Raw genomic sequence first — 20,977 nt, forward strand, 5'->3', positions numbered from 1 at the left:
TGGAGTTTCTAAGTACAAGTTTTGCAACATGGTGTGTAAATTGGGTTCTAAGTATGAGCTTTGTTCTCTACAGATCTGCTGCACATGATGGTCTGTGCATTCACCTTATTACTGTTAATTGAGTTTTGCATTTTTTGTCTGCCTGTGCCTGTATACGAGATATATACTTTAAAAATTCACCTAGTGTGGCTTGTTTTCCCACTACTCTGTATATGTACTTTCTAAGGGTTTATTAGAAAAAGTTGCTCAACTAGAAGATCTGTGTGCCAAGAAGGAAAAATTTGTTCAGTCCAATAAAATGATAGTCAAATTCCGGGAAGACCATATTGTTCGTTTGGAGAGATTACATAAAGAGGCTGGTGGAATTTTATTGCCAAAAGAGCAAGATGATCTCCTTAGAGACTTGAGGGAAGAAGTGGAGACACTCAGAGAACAGGTAAGTCTTTGGTTTTTCTTTTCTAGAACCATTTTTTGATGAGAATAGCTCGTGATGGAGTTCTGCGGTGAGCAGATAGGTTTTTTTTAGTAAAGATAGGGAGGAAAGAAAAGGATGGATCATGGGTTCTTTTATAGGAGCATCTCAAATGCATGGAGTTCCCCCCTACAGAAGGGACTATGGGTGAGTTTTAGAGCTTAAGTTTGCACAAGAGGAGAGTTTAGTAAGGGTGATGTTACGGTGGGAGTTTGCCACAGGCCACCTGATCTGGGTTAGGCAGAGGACTAAGTCTCCTTTCAGCAACTCAAGGAAATCTCCAAATCACAAATCCTCATTCTTACGTGGGACATTAAGCTCTATGACATCTGTTGAAAGGGAAAGACAGCAGTATGCAAGCAGTGCAGCATGTTTCTGAAGCATAATGACACAGGTAGATGCCAGATGGACCAGTGAGGGGTGATGTGGGTCCTGGAGCTGCATGGAGAAGGCCAATAGCAAATGACATACTAAGGCTTCATGAGAAGAGGCTTTGGGTTATTCAGATAACTAGTAGGTGTGGTATCATTTGTGAGGCAGTTTTGAAGAACAAAAAAAGCTCAAGAGAGAAGGCAAATTCTTTAAAAGCAATTTCCTCCAAGCACAAGTAGGAAAAAGGAGTAAATGTGTTGGAACACTAGCATGCACCTGTAGCATATAGCTGAGCTTCAGAGTAAAGGGATAGGGTGGGGAAATGCCAAAGTCAGAACAGTTCTTTAATGACCACAGAAACATTACAATGACATGCAAAGACAGTGTTAAGAAAGCCAAACCCCAAAGCTAAAACTTAAAATCAAGAGCAGCAAGGAAAGCACCTACTATTTTATTACCAGTAAAAGAGTTAACACATAAGATGTAAACTCACTGACTTGTTTCAAGAGTAGATTCCATGGCAGTTAGAAAACTAACAAAAAAAATGGGGCAGTTTTAACCACTGTAGGGAACACCACTTCTCTTCCATTACAATTTAATGCTTATTAAAGGTAGTAGAGTAACAGCTAGATAGGTATAGCATTGTCTGGAAAATAAGAACTGTTGAATAAAATATTGTTTATCACAGGTGGAGCAACATCCACGAATTGCAAAGTATGCCATGGAGAACCATAATCTCAGAGAGGAGAACAAAAAACTTCGTTCTTTACAGTCAGTTAAAAAGGCTCAAGAAATTGATGCTCAGACCATTGCAGAGCTAGAAAAAGCTTTTTTGGAAGCTTCAGCCAAAGAGAAAAATACTGGAGGTAAAAATGCAAACATTTTTCAGCTAAATAAGTTTACTGTATTTTTGTTGTGTGCAGCATAGTGTTGAAAATGTGTTGATGTATTTTTGCCTTCTTCAAATTGATACATGAAGACTGATAAAACAAGTTTACTTCATTTTATTCATGTTGGCCTTTAAGCAATAGGAGATTTGGTTTTGCATCTTGTGAACACCATTTATAATCTCATTTTGTGTTTCTTAGTTGTCACAAAGACTGCAGAAATATATTAATTAGTCCATTGCTTTTCATGTGGACTGTTGCTAATACCTATTTTTGTCAGTCTTAATGGCTGCTGTGCTGTTCAGAAGCCCAAAAGCTTTAATTTTAGTAAAACTGAAGATACTTGATCTACTCTGTGATTTCAGAGGGTACGTGTTTGTCCTTTAGGTCATCGTTTCCACACCACCATATCAGCAGAAGGGAACTCCCTGATGTCTGTTGAAAGGCTGAAAGCACGTCTGCTGGAGACTCAGACTGAGTTGGCAAGTTCAAAGCAAGAATATGAAGAATTTAAAGAGCTAACCAAGTGAGACAAAACAGTATGGAATTGTCTGTAATTAAATGTCTTAAGTAATTAATTATATTGATTTTTAAAAGTTAGTTTCAGGTCCTGAATGCAGTCTAAGTTTGCTCTTTGCAAAGAGAGGGCCAAGTTAAGAGCAATGGCCTGCACACAGAACATGTTCCTGTTGAACGTGGGTACTCCCAACTAGGGAACAACCACGACTCAGCCTGAAGGCATGGCTGCCCTGTTGCACATTTCTTTGTCTTTTCCAAAGCCACTCTTCTGTTTAATATAAACATTAAAAAAAAAGCTTCATAACATGCAGGATAATGGACATACCCTGAAATTCTGATAGTCACCTGTTTAATAACACAGGGAAAGTTTGGCTTAGTTTCCATGTCGAGCAAGTATTTTTCAGTAACTGAAATAATACAGATGGAAGCAGTGACAAGAACTAAGAGGAGTTTGTCTTAGTGCAACAGTAGTCTTTAATATAACCACTTTCAGTCTGAAAGTTTGAGGCACCATAAAGGTAAAATCCAAGCACCCCAGAAAATTCTGGCTAACCTGTTGGTTAATTTTTTTGTCTCTACTTCAAAGATTATTTTTTTAAGTCAATACCACTATCTTGAAACTTGTTGCAACAGATTTAGTTCAAATCAGTGCAAAGACATGGTGTTACTACATTTATATCCATTTGTTTTGACATCTAAACATGAGATGAAGGTCTACTTTGTCCTTACTGTAATTGTTCTTCTTGAGGGCAGCACATGAAAGGTCTGACTAATAACTTCAGTGTACGCATATTCATATGCAAGTGAATAATACATGATTTGTTTAACCCCATTTCTGAAAACTTCAGGTCTTGTTATGGAGATACAAGAAAAATCATTGCATTTCCAGCAAATGTAATGCAAGCCTGGAAGGCAAAAGGGACCAGAATTACATATACATATATGTATATATATATATATACACACACACATACATGCATATATATATATAAATTTTTAGTTTGTAGCTAACATTTGCTTTTAATGATTTTAGTGAATCTAGAGTGTAAGTCTAAAACATCAGGCACATGAAAGTTCCATTTTTGCCTCCCCACTTTTTTTTTTCTAAAGTAGCTTTTAATATCCTTTTTGCTTACTCAGGCAATTGTACAAGTCTGCATTTTTATTCTTAGACTTCTTTGTAGTAATTCCCACAAACTTCTTTGTAGTAAATCCCATAAACTTTATAAATAATAATGTTATAATCCACTGAAGCTACCAATTCAGCAATCTATCAATTGTCCTGTATGATTAATTACAATGGTCTATTTATATCTTCATATATTAATTACCTTTTTTCCTACCCATTAAATATATTCCTATTTTATGTATTCCATGTTTTGTGCATGTCTTGCTTTCTTGATAGGGTGTATGCATTTTATTATCAATTACTGACATTTTCTTAGTGGAGTTCAGTCAAACAGAAATATGCTTTTAAGCCTATGGAGTCATTAAATTACCCTAAATTTTAAACTTGTTTCTAGTTTCAGAGTAACTGGATGCTTAATTTTACATGCAAGTGTAACTATATGCTGTAAGTGAACATGTTGAGTATAATAACAATGTCACAAAAAGCAATGTATGTTTATTTTTCTGCTCTCTAATAGCGGTCAGAACTAAACTTACAGCACTCTGTTCCGCAACTTTTGTTGCAGATGCCAAAAACATGAGTGAAAGTGATAGCATTAAAACTGCTGTAAGAGAAAGTAGCATGTTTGCTGTAGACTTTGACCCTACCATTTTGTGAGTAATGCACAACTATCACAGAGGCAGCTTGTAGCTCTGCAAAATACCTACTGAAAATTATCCCTAAATTTCTGCTCAACTGTTGGATTTCAGTTAAAGTACTCTTAGACGGCAAAATAATCTTAACAGAGCAGCATTTCAAAAAAAAAAAAGTCTTTAAAGGATTTTCTTTAATCCTGGCAAGCTCCAGTTCAGACTTCTCATATAACTGGATAACATTTTTAAAGCTTAAAACCATATTGGTATGGGTGATATCACTTTCTCATAAAAGGAACTGCAGAGCTCTCATATCTTATTTCTTAGCGTGTAATGGATTTTTTTCTGACATGTTTAGTTACCCATCTGCTTGCTTCATTATGCAAGCACAAATAAGCTTCTTAACTTTTTAATTTTCTATACATTATTTTTACTTTTTAATACAGAAGTGGTGACTTTCTTCTCAAAATAATGCCTTTCAGTGTTTGGGCAAAAGTTCAGCTGCAGTTTGCTCACTGGCAGTGCTGCAGCATTTTCTTGCTGATGGGAGGGCAAACTGATGGAGAAGTTTTAACAGTAATATCATACTTCCTAAACAGGAAAAAGCACATGGAACTGGAATCAGAGCTTCAATCGCTTCGCAAAGCAAACCAACATCTTGAAAACATTCTGGAGGCAACCAAAGCACACAAGCGCCGAGAAGTGTCTCAGTTGCAGAAGTTGCATAGAGAAAGCCTTAAGGTATGAGAGTAAGTTTATTGAAAGCCATGCACACTTACTCCTGAGTGGTATGAGAATACAGGCAGTCACTTGTATGATCCTTTAACCTAACCAATGTTCTGGAAAGTTCTCCATATGTGATAAACCAAATAGGCTACTTTTTGTTGTGAGTATTAACAGAATGGCTGCTATTGCAATCAGATCTCAAATCTGAGAAAGTGATAGTGGCTTAGAACTAACCACTTTGATAATTTCATTTCATTATTCTGCCAATAGAATTATGAAGTACAATACAGACAAAGTCTTGATTCCATTTTACAGTTAACATAAATACTGCTTTGTAATCTTTATAACAGAACATAACCACTCCAACTAAAGCCTACCAGCTACGGTCTCGCCTAGTGCCGCGAATAAGCCCAGACTGTAACTCTGAAGATTTTCAATGTGTTGAAGAGGTGATGGATGACATTCTCCAAGAGCCAGTTCCTCCAGAAATGAATGAACAAGCTTATGAAGCCATGGCTGAGGAGCTCAAAGTGGCACAGGTGAATGTTCTGAATAAAACCTGAAGTGTATGTGTAACTTTATAATAAGGTGGACTTTGGCATGAAATACTTCCCCCTCACCAAAGCTATTTTAATTTGTATGGGAAACTGAAGCACTTAATCAATACTTTACACTAAACAGTTCTCTAATTATACATTGTACTTGGAAGAGGATTTAAAACAAAAATACTGAAAGAGATTTGAGAGTTAAATATTGTAAGTTGTTTAAGATATACATGGCATCTGTACTTTTACTTTTTTAACCTGATAATTTGTCCTCGAGGAGGCCTCTTTATAAGTCCCTGTTGACAGCTACATTTGGAACAATACACAAGCTTAATGTATAATACAGCATTATTTGAAGAAACCTGCCAAATAATGCTTGTCCTCCATTATATATTAATTGTCTTGTAACGGGCAGGGAAGGTCTTTTAACACATAGAAGAGCACTACAAAGTTATCTGAACTACCCTCTAGAAGCTGGAACTAAGTTCAGTGCATGTAAACCCCTGGCACAACAGCCAAACCCCATCTCTGATTCTCACTATAGTGCAGATCCTGTAAGGAATTTAGCTGGTGTATATTTTGAGTAATTGATTTTTAAATCCTTATTTCTCCAAGATAAAAACACCTGTCTGAAAAGTAAGTGTTTATTGGATTCAGTCCTTGTAGTCTCTGATGGATTTTCCTGTGTTTGGGCAGTTTAGTTAGAAACAGGAGAAATCAGCTTCTTAAGATACCAGTTTATTTTTTGAATGTTCTGTTTTCCGTTGGCTCAGGTCATAAAAATAGAAACTTGTTGACATTTTTATATTTAATATGCACAGACTGGCATATGGCATGTGAGAATAACTGGAAGGTGGGTGCTCTAATTTTGAGTGTCTGTTGTGTCACAGGAGCAACTGAGCACAATGCAGACAAAGCTGGATGAAGAGGAAAGCAAGAATATTAAACTCCAGCAGCATATTAATAAACTGGAGCATCATTCTGCACAAATACAGGAGGTGAGAGAGCAATACAATTCAGGGCTCATTTAACAATTTAATGCAGTCATGCTGCTGTGTTGTCTGGGGAGGTCTTGCAATGTTATGTGCATTTTGAGTTTTGAAAAGTTTACACAGCGTCATAGCTCAGGGATGTGCAGGAAGACAAGGACTTAAAATCACAGAATAGTTTGGGTTGGTTTAAAGGCCACCTAATCCAACACCCCTGGAGTTGGATTGAGCAGAGAAGATTCATTTAACATAACACTGCAGGTTTGACTTTGATTTTGTTGTTTTAACTCTTGTGATTCTGAGCCTGCTTAATATAAACAAATAGATTCTGTTGTGGTTGGGTTTAGCCAGCTTTTTGATTTTTGGAAAACAACAATAGTAACAAGGAAATTTTAAGCTTTGGAATCCTGAAAATAGTATTTGTCTCAATTAGAACTATCTATCAAATATTTTTAAGTCTTGCTTAATCACTAGGGTTGATAATAGAAAAGGAAATAAGGTCTGTATTCTTTCCTGATCAGTCTCACTTTTGATAAGCTCTGTTCTGAGAATATCTCAGCTCCTAAGCTGTGGGCTGCTTTTAAATGAAATTTTTAGATAAGGTAATGTCTTCAGTTATATAAATTATTTTTTTTCTTGGACTTTTATGGATTTCAGAGTCACCAAATATCAAATTTAAAGAAAATAGTGCCCTGTATTAATAACCAGGTGATGAAATGCTTTAATACATTATTGTGTTATTGTTATAGCTCTGTGACCTGGCCAATCCTACATTTCCTTCTATTTAAAGATTTTACTTTTCTTTTTAAGCTTCTTTCATCTGAAAGGAATGACTGGAGTAAAGAGCGCCAGGAGCTCCTTGAACAGATAAAATCACTTGAAAAGCAATTTCAAGACAGTCAAAGCAAGGCTGATAGTAAGTCTATGTAATATTGAAATTTCCCAAAAACTTTCGAGGTGTCTTCCTGTTTTGAATCAACAATAGCACGTGCTGGGTAACTATTTGGGTTGTTAGGTAGTTGGGCATACTGGTTTGATTTTTATTTTTTTTTTTAAGAATGCAGTCTTTTGTACTTAGAGAGTATCTTTGCCTAATCTTGCATGGTATACAATATTCAAAAAGGTTCTTTTTATTCTGAATGTGAAAGAGGTACAGGATATAGTATTTTAAAAGAAAATATTAAATAAAAATAAATGAAAAATCATCTACTGGTCTGTGGAAATGCAGTGATATTGCCTGGAATGTTTTTGATTCACGTTTGCTACTTAAACTTGTTTCATTGATTTCCATTCACAAAGCCTTTTTGTGTGTGACTTTGGAGGTAATTCCACTGAAAATGTGCAGAGTTCTGTAAGACTTTCCCAGCAGGTTCTGTAGTATTATGTCTTATATCTAGCACAGTGTTCCAAATAACATGAAAATTATTTGGGATTATTTTAACAGTATTGAAAAGTGAAGTCCGTGACTTGCGCATTGTCCTGCAGTCTGCAGACAAGGAGCTGTCTGCTGTAAAACTGGAATATAATGCCTTTAGGGAAAAGCAGGAGAAAGAAATGAGTCAGCTTTCTGGTAGACATATGGACGTACAGTTCCAGCTGGACAGTGTCAGGTATGTTGACAGTTGGGTAAAATGCCTTAACACCCTTTCTGGATGCATCCAGTGATTTAGTCCTTCTCTCCTGCATCTGAACTTGCACTTTACATGTCTTCTTCTTGTTTTGTGTTTATTGTCCTTTGTTTATTCTTTTTTGTTTGTTTTGTTTGTTGGTTTTTTTTTTCTCAGTTATTCCATGCCTATTTCAGAGCCATGATGGGGAGGGAACGTGGTGAAATTAGAAGAAATAAAAAAAATGAGGCTGCCTTCTTTTTGCTTTGCATTTTCCCATTAAGTAGGATATACCAATAAACTCAGGGCAGTCCTGTGGTGTAATGAAGAGCACTCTGGACTCCGAATCCCAAGGACCTGACTTGGAGTCTCAGTGGGACCATCCCCTGGCAGTTCAAAGCCTCCCTGCCATCCCATCCCGTCAGATCTCGGATGCTCAGCAGGGTCAGCCCCGGTCAGTACCGGGGGCTGTGACAGTCCCGAGGACTTCACTGTCACTGTCCAAGCTCGCTCGGCCGTGGCAGATGGACCTTGGGACTGAAACAGTGGGGCCAGTTCTGCACACTCTGTGCCTCACCTAAACAATCCACTGCGCAGGCTGGAAGGGCACGTGGGGAGAGCCCTTCCCAAATCTTCCTTCGCGAAATCTGGCCATACACACCTCTAAACTCATTGCTCTCCAAAAGTTAAGTGGCTGAAGAGACAATTTGTCAGTCTGATCACATGAATTAGGTGACATTGTAATGCTGCTTGGAAAATACAAGTAGAAAGAAATCATTAAAAATAACTGAAGTTTGACTATGGAAACCAGAAAAGCTCATTACCCTCTCTGCAATAATAGCCATTATTATTGGGAGATAAAAATCAGTAGAGTTTTGAATTATTATTGGAATTTCTTGGTTGTGTTGGTTTCACATGATGTTGAGTTTTGCTTGTTTTGTTGTGTTTTGGCTTTATGTTGGTTTTGGAGGTTTTTTTTCCTGGAAAGCTTAGCTATGTTTTGCATTATATTAGGTCATGTAATAATTTTTTGATTGATGCATTTTAAAACCGGGAAACAGGAATTGAAATTAAATGCTACAGTTTCATTGATGCCTTCTGTGTTAGTGGAAATACTGACTATGCGGAGAATATTCTTTCTATAGGCCCTCCTTTAATATGATTCACAACACTTGTCTAGCACATCTTTTACCCCTCTTTGCTTTTCACATTTTTGAAAAATCAAATGAAATAAATTTAAGTGCACCATTTTAGAGGGAAATAACTCGAACTTGTCCAGAATATAAAAAGATTAAAAGGCATAAATGACATAAATATCAGCTATGCAGATGTTGATACTGAGGATCCTTCTAACAGAGCTTTTTTGTCCAACCTGTCTAAAAAAAATTTTATTTTTTTTTAATGGTGAACTTCATTATCAAGACATAGTGACTGAAATTTCAGTAGAATTATGTAAGAAGTAAATTATTTCTGGGGATCAGCAAACCTACACTGCCTTTTTTGCCAATGCCACTTCAATTTCCCGTGACCTTCAGAAATCTGGTGTTTCTGAGTTTAAAAGAGAGTTACCATTTATGTCAGTCACTCCTTTCTAAAATAACTCTACTCTGTATATTATCTGAAGATTCTAAAGTACAAATGATTGGAGTATTTTTATAATGACACAAACCTTATCAGAGTTTTTGTTTTGTTTAATAAAGGTTGGAGCATGAAAAGATTCTTGAAGAAAAAGCAAGTCTGCAGGATGACTATGACAATTTGCAAGAAGTAACAAAATTTGAGACAGACCAACTGAAGCAACAACTTGAGGACAGAAAACAAGAAGCAGAAGCAATGAAAACTGAGCTTTGTGTAAGACAGTCAAGGATGTCAAAGGAGTTTATTATACCACAGCCAGATTGTTTAATTTCTGTTATTGTATTATTCATAATAGATTCCACAGTAATAATAATTTCTTGGTGATTTCATTTGGAAGATGTACCCAAAACGTTTTTTCAAACTTGGTGCAAGATTTTTGCAACCACAGGGTACAAGAAATATCCAATAGCATCATGAAATAGTAAGTTTTCGGGCTGAAGAAGTTGCTCTGGAAATGTTGAGGGAGATGGGTTAATTAGTAAAGGAATAAGAAACTTCTTTGGAAAAGAATTCTGACATTGAAATGCTGAGATGACCTTTCATCTCAGGACTAGCCAAGACTAACCTACTTATTCTGTCTTTACAAAGCAGTTGCTTAAAAATTTTCATAGTGGATGTGATCTTGTTAAAATGATCTATGGCTTGTGGGGGATCACTGTCCTGCAATTTAGTTGATGCTGTCCCTGAAAGCCTGTCAGACTGCAGTGACTGCAGAACAGCAGTAAGGTTGCTCAAGGGCTTTTGCAAATGATTTTGTCTGCTTTTCTGCAGAGTACGCTGCTCAGGAAGTTTGAAATAAGTTGTTTTTAGTGTCTAAAGGAATGCAGACAGACTGGAAATTAGTGATTTAAATTCCTTTATTATTTTGATGTTTAATATTTTGAACAAACCTGGAATTTAAAACTGCCCCTAAATTAATCTGCAGTTGAAAATTCTAATTTCTCCCTTCACAACCTTAGATATTGAGGAACATCATAGCTATATGAAATTATTATCAATGGCAGGTGAAAAGCACTGATTACATAATATGAATAAGAGTTTACTTTTGAACTTGAACAAACTAAGGCTCTTTCTGTTTCCAATTAGGGTTTTGGGAGGGGTCAGGTGGGTTTCAGTCATCTTAAGAATTTGTTTAGATTTTATTTTGTTGTGGATTATTGTAAAGATCTTACATTGTAACTTCTTATAGCAACATATATTTTGCTATTCTAGAACCTTTTTCACCTTCTGAAAACAGAAAAAGAACATAATGAAAAACTAACATTACAATTACAAGAAGACAAAGAAAACAATACAAAGTAAGTTTTAATTAACGATGGGGTTTATTTTCATCTGACTTCATTGTTTTTGTCCCATGCTGTGTTTTGTATTTAGATGAGAATCCTGTTTGTAGTGGTGTTTTTCCCCAGGTGGTTGACAATAATTATATAATGGGCTTTTTTATTTTATCAGGAACAGCACTTCATTTTAATGTGTTCAATTAACATGACAAAAGTAATTTTATTGCAAATATAGTTCCTCATGTCAAAAATAAAGTTCCACCACTGATAGCAGGGTATGCCTAGTAACAACTACTGGTCTTTTGTATAGCACTGAGAAGGTGATTACCAAAGAGCTCTTAAAAAATTAAGTGCAAATAAGAATAAACTAATATGACTTGATTTTTGTTAAAGCTCTCTTATGTTTTGATTATATTTCTCACTAGAAATGTTTTCTTCACCAGGGAGCTCTTGAAAGTACTTGAAAAAGCAAAAGTGGAGAAACCTTTCTCTGAAACAGTGACACTGTGTGAGCAGCAGGTACAGCAGCAGATTTGAGTATTTGGATTTGCTTGTGCATTAATAGCAATTTTATTTGTGTGCTGACTGTTCCATTTATTGCTGGTTACCAGCAAAATAAATGTAGAGTGTTCAGGTTACAGATTGTTTTGTTAAGCTACTGCTCAGCTATTCTGGTACAGTTAACAATTTACTTCCTTTCTTTTTCACGACTTGGTGCTTTACAAAACACACTTCAAAGGCAATAAAGACCCTCCCTTCACAATATTCTTTCCTCTAGGAAGCAAAACTGAGGGCATTGGAACAGGAGCTAGCTGCTGCTGAAGAGACTATTGCATCTTTGAAGAAGACAAATGACACAGATAAGGTTTGGGCTTATTTCTGTTACTGATACACAGTTTTGTGGGTATCTGTCCTGCAGCAGAGTGGAAAGCCCAGATCCATTCTGTGATACTTAGTTTTTTGTGCTCTTAGACAATCCTGCCTTTTCCTAGCATAGAGTTTGCAGAGAGGTGGAAAACTGGTATGCATTCAGAGAAAACACAAGTTAACTGAAGATTAAACAAAAAAAAATCAAGGTAAAGCTGTGAACTGGACAAAACATTCAGTGCCTAAATGATGCATAATTCCTCTGGTGATCAACAGGGTCTTGCAGTCAGTGCCATGTTGTAAAGGGCAAATAGAGAAGGTAAGGAAGGTGATGTAATAATGTTACTGTGTATCTTTATTAACAAAATCAAAGCACTTTTTCATGTATTGCACTGTATGAGGGGCGGTCCCATGGTGTAATGGTGAGCACTCCGGACTCTGGATCACAAGGTCGTGAGTTCGAGTCTCAGTGGGGACCGTACCGGGCAGTTAAAGCCTCCCTGCCATCCCATCCCGTCAGATCTCAGATGCTCAGCAGGGTCAGCCCCGGTCAGTACCGGGGGCTGTGACAGTCCCGAGGACTTCCCTGTCACTGTCCAAGCTCGCTCGGCCGTGGCAGATGGACCTCAGGAGTTAAACGGTGGGGCCAGTTCTGTGCATGCTGTGCCTGACCTAAAAAATCCACTGCGCAGGCTGGAAGGGCACGTGGGGAGAGCCCTGCCCAAATCTGCGTTCGCGAAGTCTGGCCATACGTACATACTGTATGAAAGCATGAATAGCAAAGAGTTCCCCCAGAGAAGGTATGGATGCTGTGTGTAAAACAGGCATAAGCAGTCACACAGTGCATTTATTATGCAGCATGATGCAACGATAACTCTTGCTTTTTTATGCTAAAACCAAAGATTTGACATGTATAAGGTCAGAATAATCTGGTATTGTCAGTGCAGTGGTGTTCTTGAATGTGTCTTTTTCCATGTATCCTTAATCTATAGCACTGCTATTCTCCTATTAGAAGCCCATTACGAGCCAAGACTAAATCAGCAGGACAGTTCTGATGAACACAGCAGGTTATTTAATTCTTCATTTAAGTGCTTAGAGCAAAACTCGATGATTTAGCAACAAATTTTCTGTTATTCCTTTACATGTGCAATTTGAGGCCTCATTTTCACGATTGTTTGAAATTTGGGATTGACAAAACATCTACCAAGAAAAGTCCAGTAATAAATTCTATAGATTTTATATGTATTTTAATGGGATTAACTTTTTTTTGTGTTGCAGGAAGTTGTAACTGACTTGATGAAACAGATCCAGGAGTTGAGGTCTTCAATTAATCATAAAACTGAGTCCATACATGGACTGACAAGAGAGCTCGAGGATATAAATGTATGTTCTGTCATTTTGAAGGACATGGTATCGTTCTTTAGAAATGACATGTCTTATCATGGGTCTCAAACAGTATAACTTGCTGTAGCATTTTAGAAGGAAACTTCTTTGTTTTGACATGTTGAAATCTTCTGAACATTTTATGCCTAAGGCTGTCTTGAAAACTGAACCCTCTCCACGTGGTGTGTAAAAAGCTGTGTCTGAAGGGACCTATTCACATCCTGTAAACTACACTCAGCTGACAGTCACATTTAGATATTCTCAGAAATTAGCAATTTAAAACCTCAACAATTGAAGCTGAATTGTAATTTTTTTTTGAGGGAGTGAATTCTTTATATTGCTGATATTGCTATGTTATACATCTGAAAGCAAGAACTAAAACTGTATTTGAACAACTGAATAAATATGATGCATCTGCTTTCTTAAAATAGATCTGGTTTTCAAACTGATAGAACAACCCACAGAATGCTTTAGATAGTATATTATGTGTGAACTATGAATTCAAAAGGTTCTACAGACAGAACGTGGATGAGACAAATTTCTATATATGGATAACTTTCTTGTAATAATGGTTGTAGTGGATAGTATGTATTGTGGTGACTAATTAACATAAAATTAATAATCTTATTCTGTCATCCTGACAACTAATTTCTAAAAACATAGTTTGTATAATTTAGGAAGTATGATGTATAATTCTGATTTTAGTCATTGAGACAGGTTTCTAAGTGTTTTCAATTGTCATCATAAGATTTGTGATGTACAGTTGTATTCTGTTTGCCAACTTTCCTTGATAAAATTTTTCTCTAAAAATTTGTAGTGCAAGTATAATATTGTTCTGGCTGCAAAGGAAGAAAGCAAAAGAATCATAGAGGATCAGGAAAAGAAGATTGAAGAACTGAAGGAAGCCTTGGAGGGAAGAGATATAGCTGACAACATTGAGGTAAAAACATTGATGTTGGTGTATTATGATTATTTGTTTAACCAGACCAATTGGATGTGGGTTCGCTTAAAATATTCGTATAAAACTTAACCTCATTTTAGTTCAAACTGTAACTGATTAAGCTGTTTTTAAAAGAATTTTTCATGAGATACCTGACAAATTCTGTTAAATTATCACGTCGTTTGACATAAATATTTTATAAGCTGGTTCATAAAAGCCTATGCTAAAAGCCTGGTTTAATTTTGTTAAGGCCACTAAGGAATCATCAGCTGAATTTAATGGCAGTTTTAGATTATGCAGCTGAGAAATTAAAATAGATAGAAGAATATATTATGTTTAACACTATCTGTTCCCCTACTGCTACTATATTCAGTAACATCTTTTCTATACTCATAATTTTAACTAAAAGCTCCACCTGCTGGAAACAGATTTAAGATGCATTGTTGATTCAGCTGTGGGATTGGCTTTTAAAACTGAATCTTTCTTTAACTCTTTTCTCTTACTGCTCTTGCCGCTATTTCGGTGAACGAGTCCATCAGTGAAAACCACCCACACCTCCTTGCATGTAATTTCTGTGAGATGATCTGTCATCAGATTTGCCAGTCCAATCTTATGGCACCAATAAAGTCTTCCAGAGAACTGTTTGTTTCTCAAAACTCATTGAACAGAGCGGAAATATATTTAAGAACAAACTACGTTCATTAATAGTCATACCTAAATTTGACATTCTGGAACCCACAACTGAGTTATCCATCAAATGGATCACTTCAGGGTTTTGTTTATGGTGTTTTTTTGTAACTGAAGTACCAGTTCTTAACCCAATGTTATCCTTAGGTGTATCTGGCTCCTGGTAAAATCATAGTGTTACTCCTTGACTTGGTGCTTCATTTACTAATTTCTTCACGCTTTCTTGACTGGAGAAGAAGAAATAATCCAAGGTGGCATTTAAAATACCAAATACAAATTCTCCTTTTAGGTTAACATGCCTTGTGTAGGCATGATGCCGTGTCAGATAGTGTGGGAGAATAAATCCAGAGGTATCTACAGAGTATCAGTACACTGAAAAGGCTGTAACTGCTTCAGCATGGATTAAATTCTACACATTATTTTCTGGTTTCTCATTTAGAGAACTGTATCTCTTCTTAAGTACACATTAAAACAGTGGTTGATTCCAAAGACCTTCCACAAGAATCAAATTGTGACTCTACTGCAGATTTATAATTTTTGTTCTGCAACCAAGACCATGGATATGAAAACATGCTAAAATAAGAAATTTATAGATGAATTTTTGCTACAATTCGTGATTGAAAAGTGGAAGAAAAAGAGAGATGCTTGTAGCTGTTAGCAAAACACCTTGAAACAACTGGCGTAGAGTAATGACTTTAACATGTCTTTCCTTACTCATCCAATAACTTAAAATAGAGAGACCTTCTTAGTGAAGAATTGCGTCACACCACTGATCAGCTGATAAGTCTGACAGAGGCCTCCAAGAAACACGATTCATTGCTCCAGTGTGCACAGGAAGACATAGCAAAGAAGGAAGCTGTAATCCAGGAACTTAGGGAACAGGTAAAACAAGGAAAGTTTGATAATTAGGTCATTGAGAGGGAGTTGTGCTTTATTGTAGCTTTTGAAAAGGTTTTACGTGTAAATTTTAAAGCATCTTGTACAGAGTCCTCTTGATGAAGAGCAACGCTCCTTGTAAAAGCAAAGTAGGCCAAAAACTTCTGAACAGAGGCTCGATAACTTTTAAATGTTTTGGAAATAATGTCTAGAGATAGCAGAGTAAAATAATCAGTACCTGTAACAACTGAGCAACCTGAGGTTATTGGCAGTGTCAGTAGGGGATTACTTTTTCCTCTGCTTAACTTACCCACAAACAATATCATTATCTAACAGAGATAACTGTTGAGCTCTATAACTTATGTAGTCTGAGGATGATTTGGAGCTTTTGCAGACTAAATGTCTATGTTAAGCCTTTGTCCAAATTTTAGCTCTAGTTGTCACAACTGTCATAGTGCTGAGTAATATATTTGTGTTGGCAAAAACTGTAGTAAGTTATTTCTGGAAAGATGAGTTCTTTTGTCAACTTGGGAAAACTGATCAAATCTACATCACAAATATCTTTGTATCAAATAATGTTTTGACCAGTAAAGTTTACCAACAAAGTTCATAATAGTTTCTTCTGTACTAGCAAGCCCTTAGAAAGGTAGATCATACTAGAAGGGCAAGAAAATCAAATACCAACAAGAAAAAAAATTCAGATTAACTACACAGTATATGGTATAGAATGTATAGATGCTTTCAAAAATGCTTGTTACATACGACTATTGAAAATTTAACAGTTATTAGCTAAATATACAAGAGAGTTATGAAAGCGAAGTCTAAGTTAATCTAAAATATCTTGTGGTGTACTTAAGCTTGCTTAAAATAGAGACTTTCTATTTTCTTTTCTAATTTGTGTGTATTATGAGCTAATTTAATTCTTACTGATGTTTCTAGTTGGACAAAATGACAGAGGAGCTGGAGAACAGGAAGAATGAGTATGAACTAAAAGTGAGGCAAATAGATTGCTTTGTGGACTCATCTTCAGTAACATTTCCTCAGGTATGGCAGTTGTGAGAGAAACATTTTCATTATAATGACTGTTAAAACTCACTGAAAAGGGCTAATAAACTTTACATCTTGACTTCAGGCTTGGACCAGAAATTACAATGTATCAAGAATGGTCAATTCCCATTCACATAGTTTGTAACTTAGCTGTATTATTGATGATTTATCTTCCAGGAATTTATTAATATGTCTCCAATTAAGTAATAACACACATTAGCAATACATAGGGGAAACTATTAGCTTAGTTCTTTACTAATAGTTTGTGTGGTTTGTTTATTTTAACCTGACAGTGTCCAAAAACTCCCCCTAATTTTGATGTCAATTTGGCAAAGCTCTTGGAAACTCACGAGCAAGAAATAGCTGATCGCAGAGCCTCTGCCATAAACCTGGAGCACCTTGTACACGAACTGAATGAAGAGCGAAGAGCTAAAAACGATGAAATCCTAAGGCTGAAGGTACTGTGAGCTGATCCCTACAGGCAATTTGTAAGGTTAAAATAAGACAAAATACAGAGTTCAGATTTTGAATAAGCTCTGCCTGGTCTCTTAAAGCAGGAAGGCAGTTTTTGGTCTTGTCTTTACCTGAGCTGGTAAGAAATGGTGCCAGCTGTCTTGAGATGTCAATATATCTCACTTTCCCAAGGACAGAATTGTTTTGTGTTCATGGATGTCAAATGCTAATATTGGTTTTGCTGCTGAAGCTGTTCTGACCTCTTCTAAATCAAGTTTCTAATGCAACTATAAATGGAAGGGTAATGAAGATATTTGCCAGAGAACTGTGCTTGTTTTCTGATAAATAGTTTTGTCTTCTGTTTTACTTAGAAACATGTTCAACCAAATATGAAAACAGGAATTCCAATTTGGTCTTCCAATAAAATGTTTCAAATGTCTTTATTTTTCCATGCTTAGGAACAATTAAATGAGTTGGAGAACTTGCGTCTGGAAATGCAGATATTGGTGGAAAACAACCGGAGTTTACAGAGCCTTGTAGAAGCTCAGAGACCAAGCAAGAACAGGTAAAGTAAAATAAAACACAGAAAATCTGTCTTAACTTGAAATAATTACTTAAGATAAAATTTACAATTTTTATTTGAAATACAGTCTTACATATTATATTGTTTGTACACTAGGAGATTGGCTCAGACTTTTCTATGAAAACTGTTTACTGGCTTGTAAATATTATTCCTTTTAAATCACAAATTCTTAAATGCAACACAGTTTTATAAAAGAAATGGAAATAGAGTGTAAAATAATTACATACATAGCCATTCCTGTGTATTATGTATTGCCATATCACTTGTGGAGTTATGGGTTCATTAGACAGGAAATGGCCACATGAATTCAATGCAAGTTTTAACACAGACATAAATGAACTTTTAAAGCCTCCAATATACTATTAGCCTTTGGTCTATTCAAACCACAACTCATATCAACTAATAGGAGCAGGAAATTGTTAATTTTATCCCAAGATCCTAAGTCAGGAATCCAGCAAGTGGGGAACATAAAAGTAATCCTTTTCTGTGGAAAGACTGGGTCCAGGAAACCTACTCCATAAACTGTGTGAAAAACAGAGCCATGGAATCCAGTGTTCGATGGCAACATAACCATTCTTGTTTTCCTGTGATGCCTATTTCAATTCACAACACACGTTGAAATGACTGTTGCAAAGCATTTGCCAAGCAGAAGGCCTTAGAAACAACATCATCATTCAGTAACCCACCTGATCTGTTCAAGATTTTAAGTTACTGAAAATAGTGGTATTGCAATTGTAAAACTCTTAACCAATTAAGTTCCTTCCTTATGGCACACTACAAGGATGAAGTGGTCCCACTGATGTGTGGTTTTGTGGGTTATTTTTATTGTATGGTGTTTGGTTATTTCCATCCAATGTCATGTTAATTAAACACAAAATAAAAAGTATTGAAGTCTTCTGAATACAAGAATCTTTTACTTTCTTAACTTGGCAAGATCACTGAGCAGTTACTTTATGGGAAGGAGTTGCTTTCTGCAGTCAACATACATGTGAACATCATCAACTAATAAAACATCTACCTCGGTCACAAAGCTCTCTAAGGAACAACTGTATTAATGTTTTAACAACTGTATTAACTGTATTAATATTACATTTGTAATTGTTTTAATGAAAACAGTTTCTCTCTACTAAAAGGAAATGTGGTGTTCTTGAAAAATAGAACAACCCTTCCAGAGTTGTTTCATGATGTTCACTATTTTCAGTATGAACACATGTGAAAACAACTACACGTATTTACTGGTTTCATCTGGATAAGATGTTTTTACAACTGGTTTCCTCTGTTTGTGAGAAACTTTCCTCATTCTTGCATTTCCTAGTGATCAGAAACACCCCGATGTTCAGTACCTCAAAGAGAAAGAGGAAGAGATTGCTGAGGAGAGACTTGCCAAGGTTTGTTATCCTTCTCATGTCAGTTACTGTTGACCTGCTGTGAAGTATTATCATGTCTTCTAATTCACAGCAGTGAAACAAGCCCTGATTTCGCGTGAATTCTAACAGGCAAAGCCTGACACTGAGCTCTTAGGGTTTCTCTCTGGGCCTAACACCAGTGAACTGGGTGTCAGATTGCACAATAAGCAAAACTGGATTCGGATTGCTAAATCTGACGCCTTCCCACAGAGCTGGAAAGTGAAGATTGTGTCACTTGCTCATGCCAGGTCTCTGTCAAAGGGATGTAAATGTTACAGAGGAGATTGCCCTGGATCTCCCAGACAGAAGAACCCCCTATTAGAGCCCTGCTGTGCATGAGTGGGCAGAGATACTGCCCTGGGTCAGCTGTGCATATAGCAAAGATATGAACTTAAAGTGAATATTGGAGATGTGAGCTACTGTGGTAGGATCTGGAGTGAGATATGTAGCATCAATTAAGTGACAAATAATTTTAAATATATATCTCTATGTTAAACATTAAAGCTGTATCTAATGCTTTTGAACTTTTACAGAATAAAGCGATGGAGGAAATGCTGAAAATCAAAGCAGAGTAAGTCTAAATATTGTTCCTTGAACTGGAAATTTGTATTAAAGTAATTAATGACAAAAAAGCTGTATATGAGCAATAGAAATCTAAGATCTGAATTTATAAAAGACGTAATTTGGAAATGTTTACACTTCTGCAAGACACATTGAGTTCTTACTCTTTCTCATCAGTAGGTGGTAGTAGCACCTATTACTATATTTTCTGAAAAGAGAATAGCATTATATCAAGACAATCCTCTGAAACAGGTAGAACCATAAAAACTTAAACTGGAAGGAATATTTTTAATTGTTTAAAGTTATTTATTTTTTGAGATCTTATACAATCCTAGAGCACATTCCTTTTCAAATTGAATTGAAATGCTGTTCATTTCTTTATTAGTATCATAAATGTTTTAAAATTTTAAATATAATCTAATTATTTCCTTTTTATGCTATTTGTTAAAAGTTTTGCAGTTCATCTTGAATAATTAAAAGGTTTTATTATTAGAAGACTCCTAGATTGTGCTTGCACTATTGTGCAAGTAGTCCTCAAAATTCAAATGTTTTGCATCTTGGATGGATAGTGGCAAAGAAAGAAAATACTGAATTAGTAGATAAAAATTAGTTTGAAAATGTTGGTCCTCCTATTCTTTGCCTAATCCATATTGGTTCAGGATTCATAGTGGCTGAATCTTCTAATATTTGAGTTATTTACATTAATGGAATGCTTTCTATATAAGTAACTTCTTTTAAGGATCAAGATAGGTTTTTATGCAGACAGTCATTTCAAAAGTAATTCTCTAGTCTGGAAATTAGGGATTATTTTGCTATTTGATGCATTGGGGTTTCACACCTGTCTGGTCTCTGAAATACACTTGATAACAGTGCTACAGTGTCTCATACAAACTAAAAATGCACAAAGAAGGAAAAGATTCTTTCCTTATTAAGAAAATGTCTTGACAAATGCAGCAGATAAATACTGTTTGTGTAGAGTAGGCCTTAAACACCAGGTTTCAGTAAAACAAAACTGAGGACAAAAGCAATTTAGTTTATACAATATTTGGATAGACTTGGAAAATTACTAAAGTTCATATAATCAGTAGACAGGCTGTGAAGTTTGATCATTTGGTTTAATATTCTTCAGACTTACAGACATCTTGTCTGCTGGAAATGTTTTCATTCTATCCAAAGTGGTGGTCCTTCTGTTAAGAGGCCAAACAAGCTCAGCCTTTGGAGCTGCTCAGAGGTGTTTCTAAGCAGCAAGACTATTGGGGGAAAAGCCACAGACAAACAAGCAATTTAGGGGAAACTTGAAGAGCAGCTGAGTTTAGCTGGAAAATTTACATTCCTTCGGTGAATTAATTCAAAGTGTTTTAGTAGGTGAAGCTTCTGT

General features: G+C 36.0%; 1 protein-coding gene across 2 annotated transcripts in view; it reads left to right on the forward strand.

Moving 5' to 3' along the window:
• Window positions 1-20,977, forward strand: part of KIF15 (kinesin family member 15) — a 39,102-nt gene that overhangs the window by 15,464 nt on the left and 2,661 nt on the right. For both annotated transcript variants that reach the window (XM_071561355.1, XM_071561356.1), the window contains exons 13-32: window positions 227-436; window positions 1,533-1,710; window positions 2,119-2,257; window positions 4,611-4,752; window positions 5,088-5,276; window positions 6,173-6,280; window positions 7,082-7,187; window positions 7,716-7,881; window positions 9,579-9,729; window positions 10,729-10,814; window positions 11,240-11,315; window positions 11,575-11,661; window positions 12,942-13,046; window positions 13,864-13,986; window positions 15,409-15,555; window positions 16,489-16,593; window positions 16,890-17,054; window positions 17,508-17,614; window positions 18,948-19,020; window positions 19,572-19,609. In XM_071561355.1, coding sequence (XP_071417456.1) covers window positions 227-436; window positions 1,533-1,710; window positions 2,119-2,257; window positions 4,611-4,752; window positions 5,088-5,276; window positions 6,173-6,280; window positions 7,082-7,187; window positions 7,716-7,881; window positions 9,579-9,729; window positions 10,729-10,814; window positions 11,240-11,315; window positions 11,575-11,661; window positions 12,942-13,046; window positions 13,864-13,986; window positions 15,409-15,555; window positions 16,489-16,593; window positions 16,890-17,054; window positions 17,508-17,614; window positions 18,948-19,020; window positions 19,572-19,609 — 2,501 coding nt within the window. The remainder of the gene's footprint in view (window positions 1-226; window positions 437-1,532; window positions 1,711-2,118; window positions 2,258-4,610; window positions 4,753-5,087; window positions 5,277-6,172; window positions 6,281-7,081; window positions 7,188-7,715; window positions 7,882-9,578; window positions 9,730-10,728; window positions 10,815-11,239; window positions 11,316-11,574; window positions 11,662-12,941; window positions 13,047-13,863; window positions 13,987-15,408; window positions 15,556-16,488; window positions 16,594-16,889; window positions 17,055-17,507; window positions 17,615-18,947; window positions 19,021-19,571; window positions 19,610-20,977) is intronic.

The sequence above is a fragment of the Pithys albifrons genome, chromosome 7 (assembly GCF_047495875.1).
Source record: "Pithys albifrons albifrons isolate INPA30051 chromosome 7, PitAlb_v1, whole genome shotgun sequence".
NCBI classification, from domain to species: Eukaryota; Metazoa; Chordata; class Aves; order Passeriformes; family Thamnophilidae; genus Pithys; species Pithys albifrons.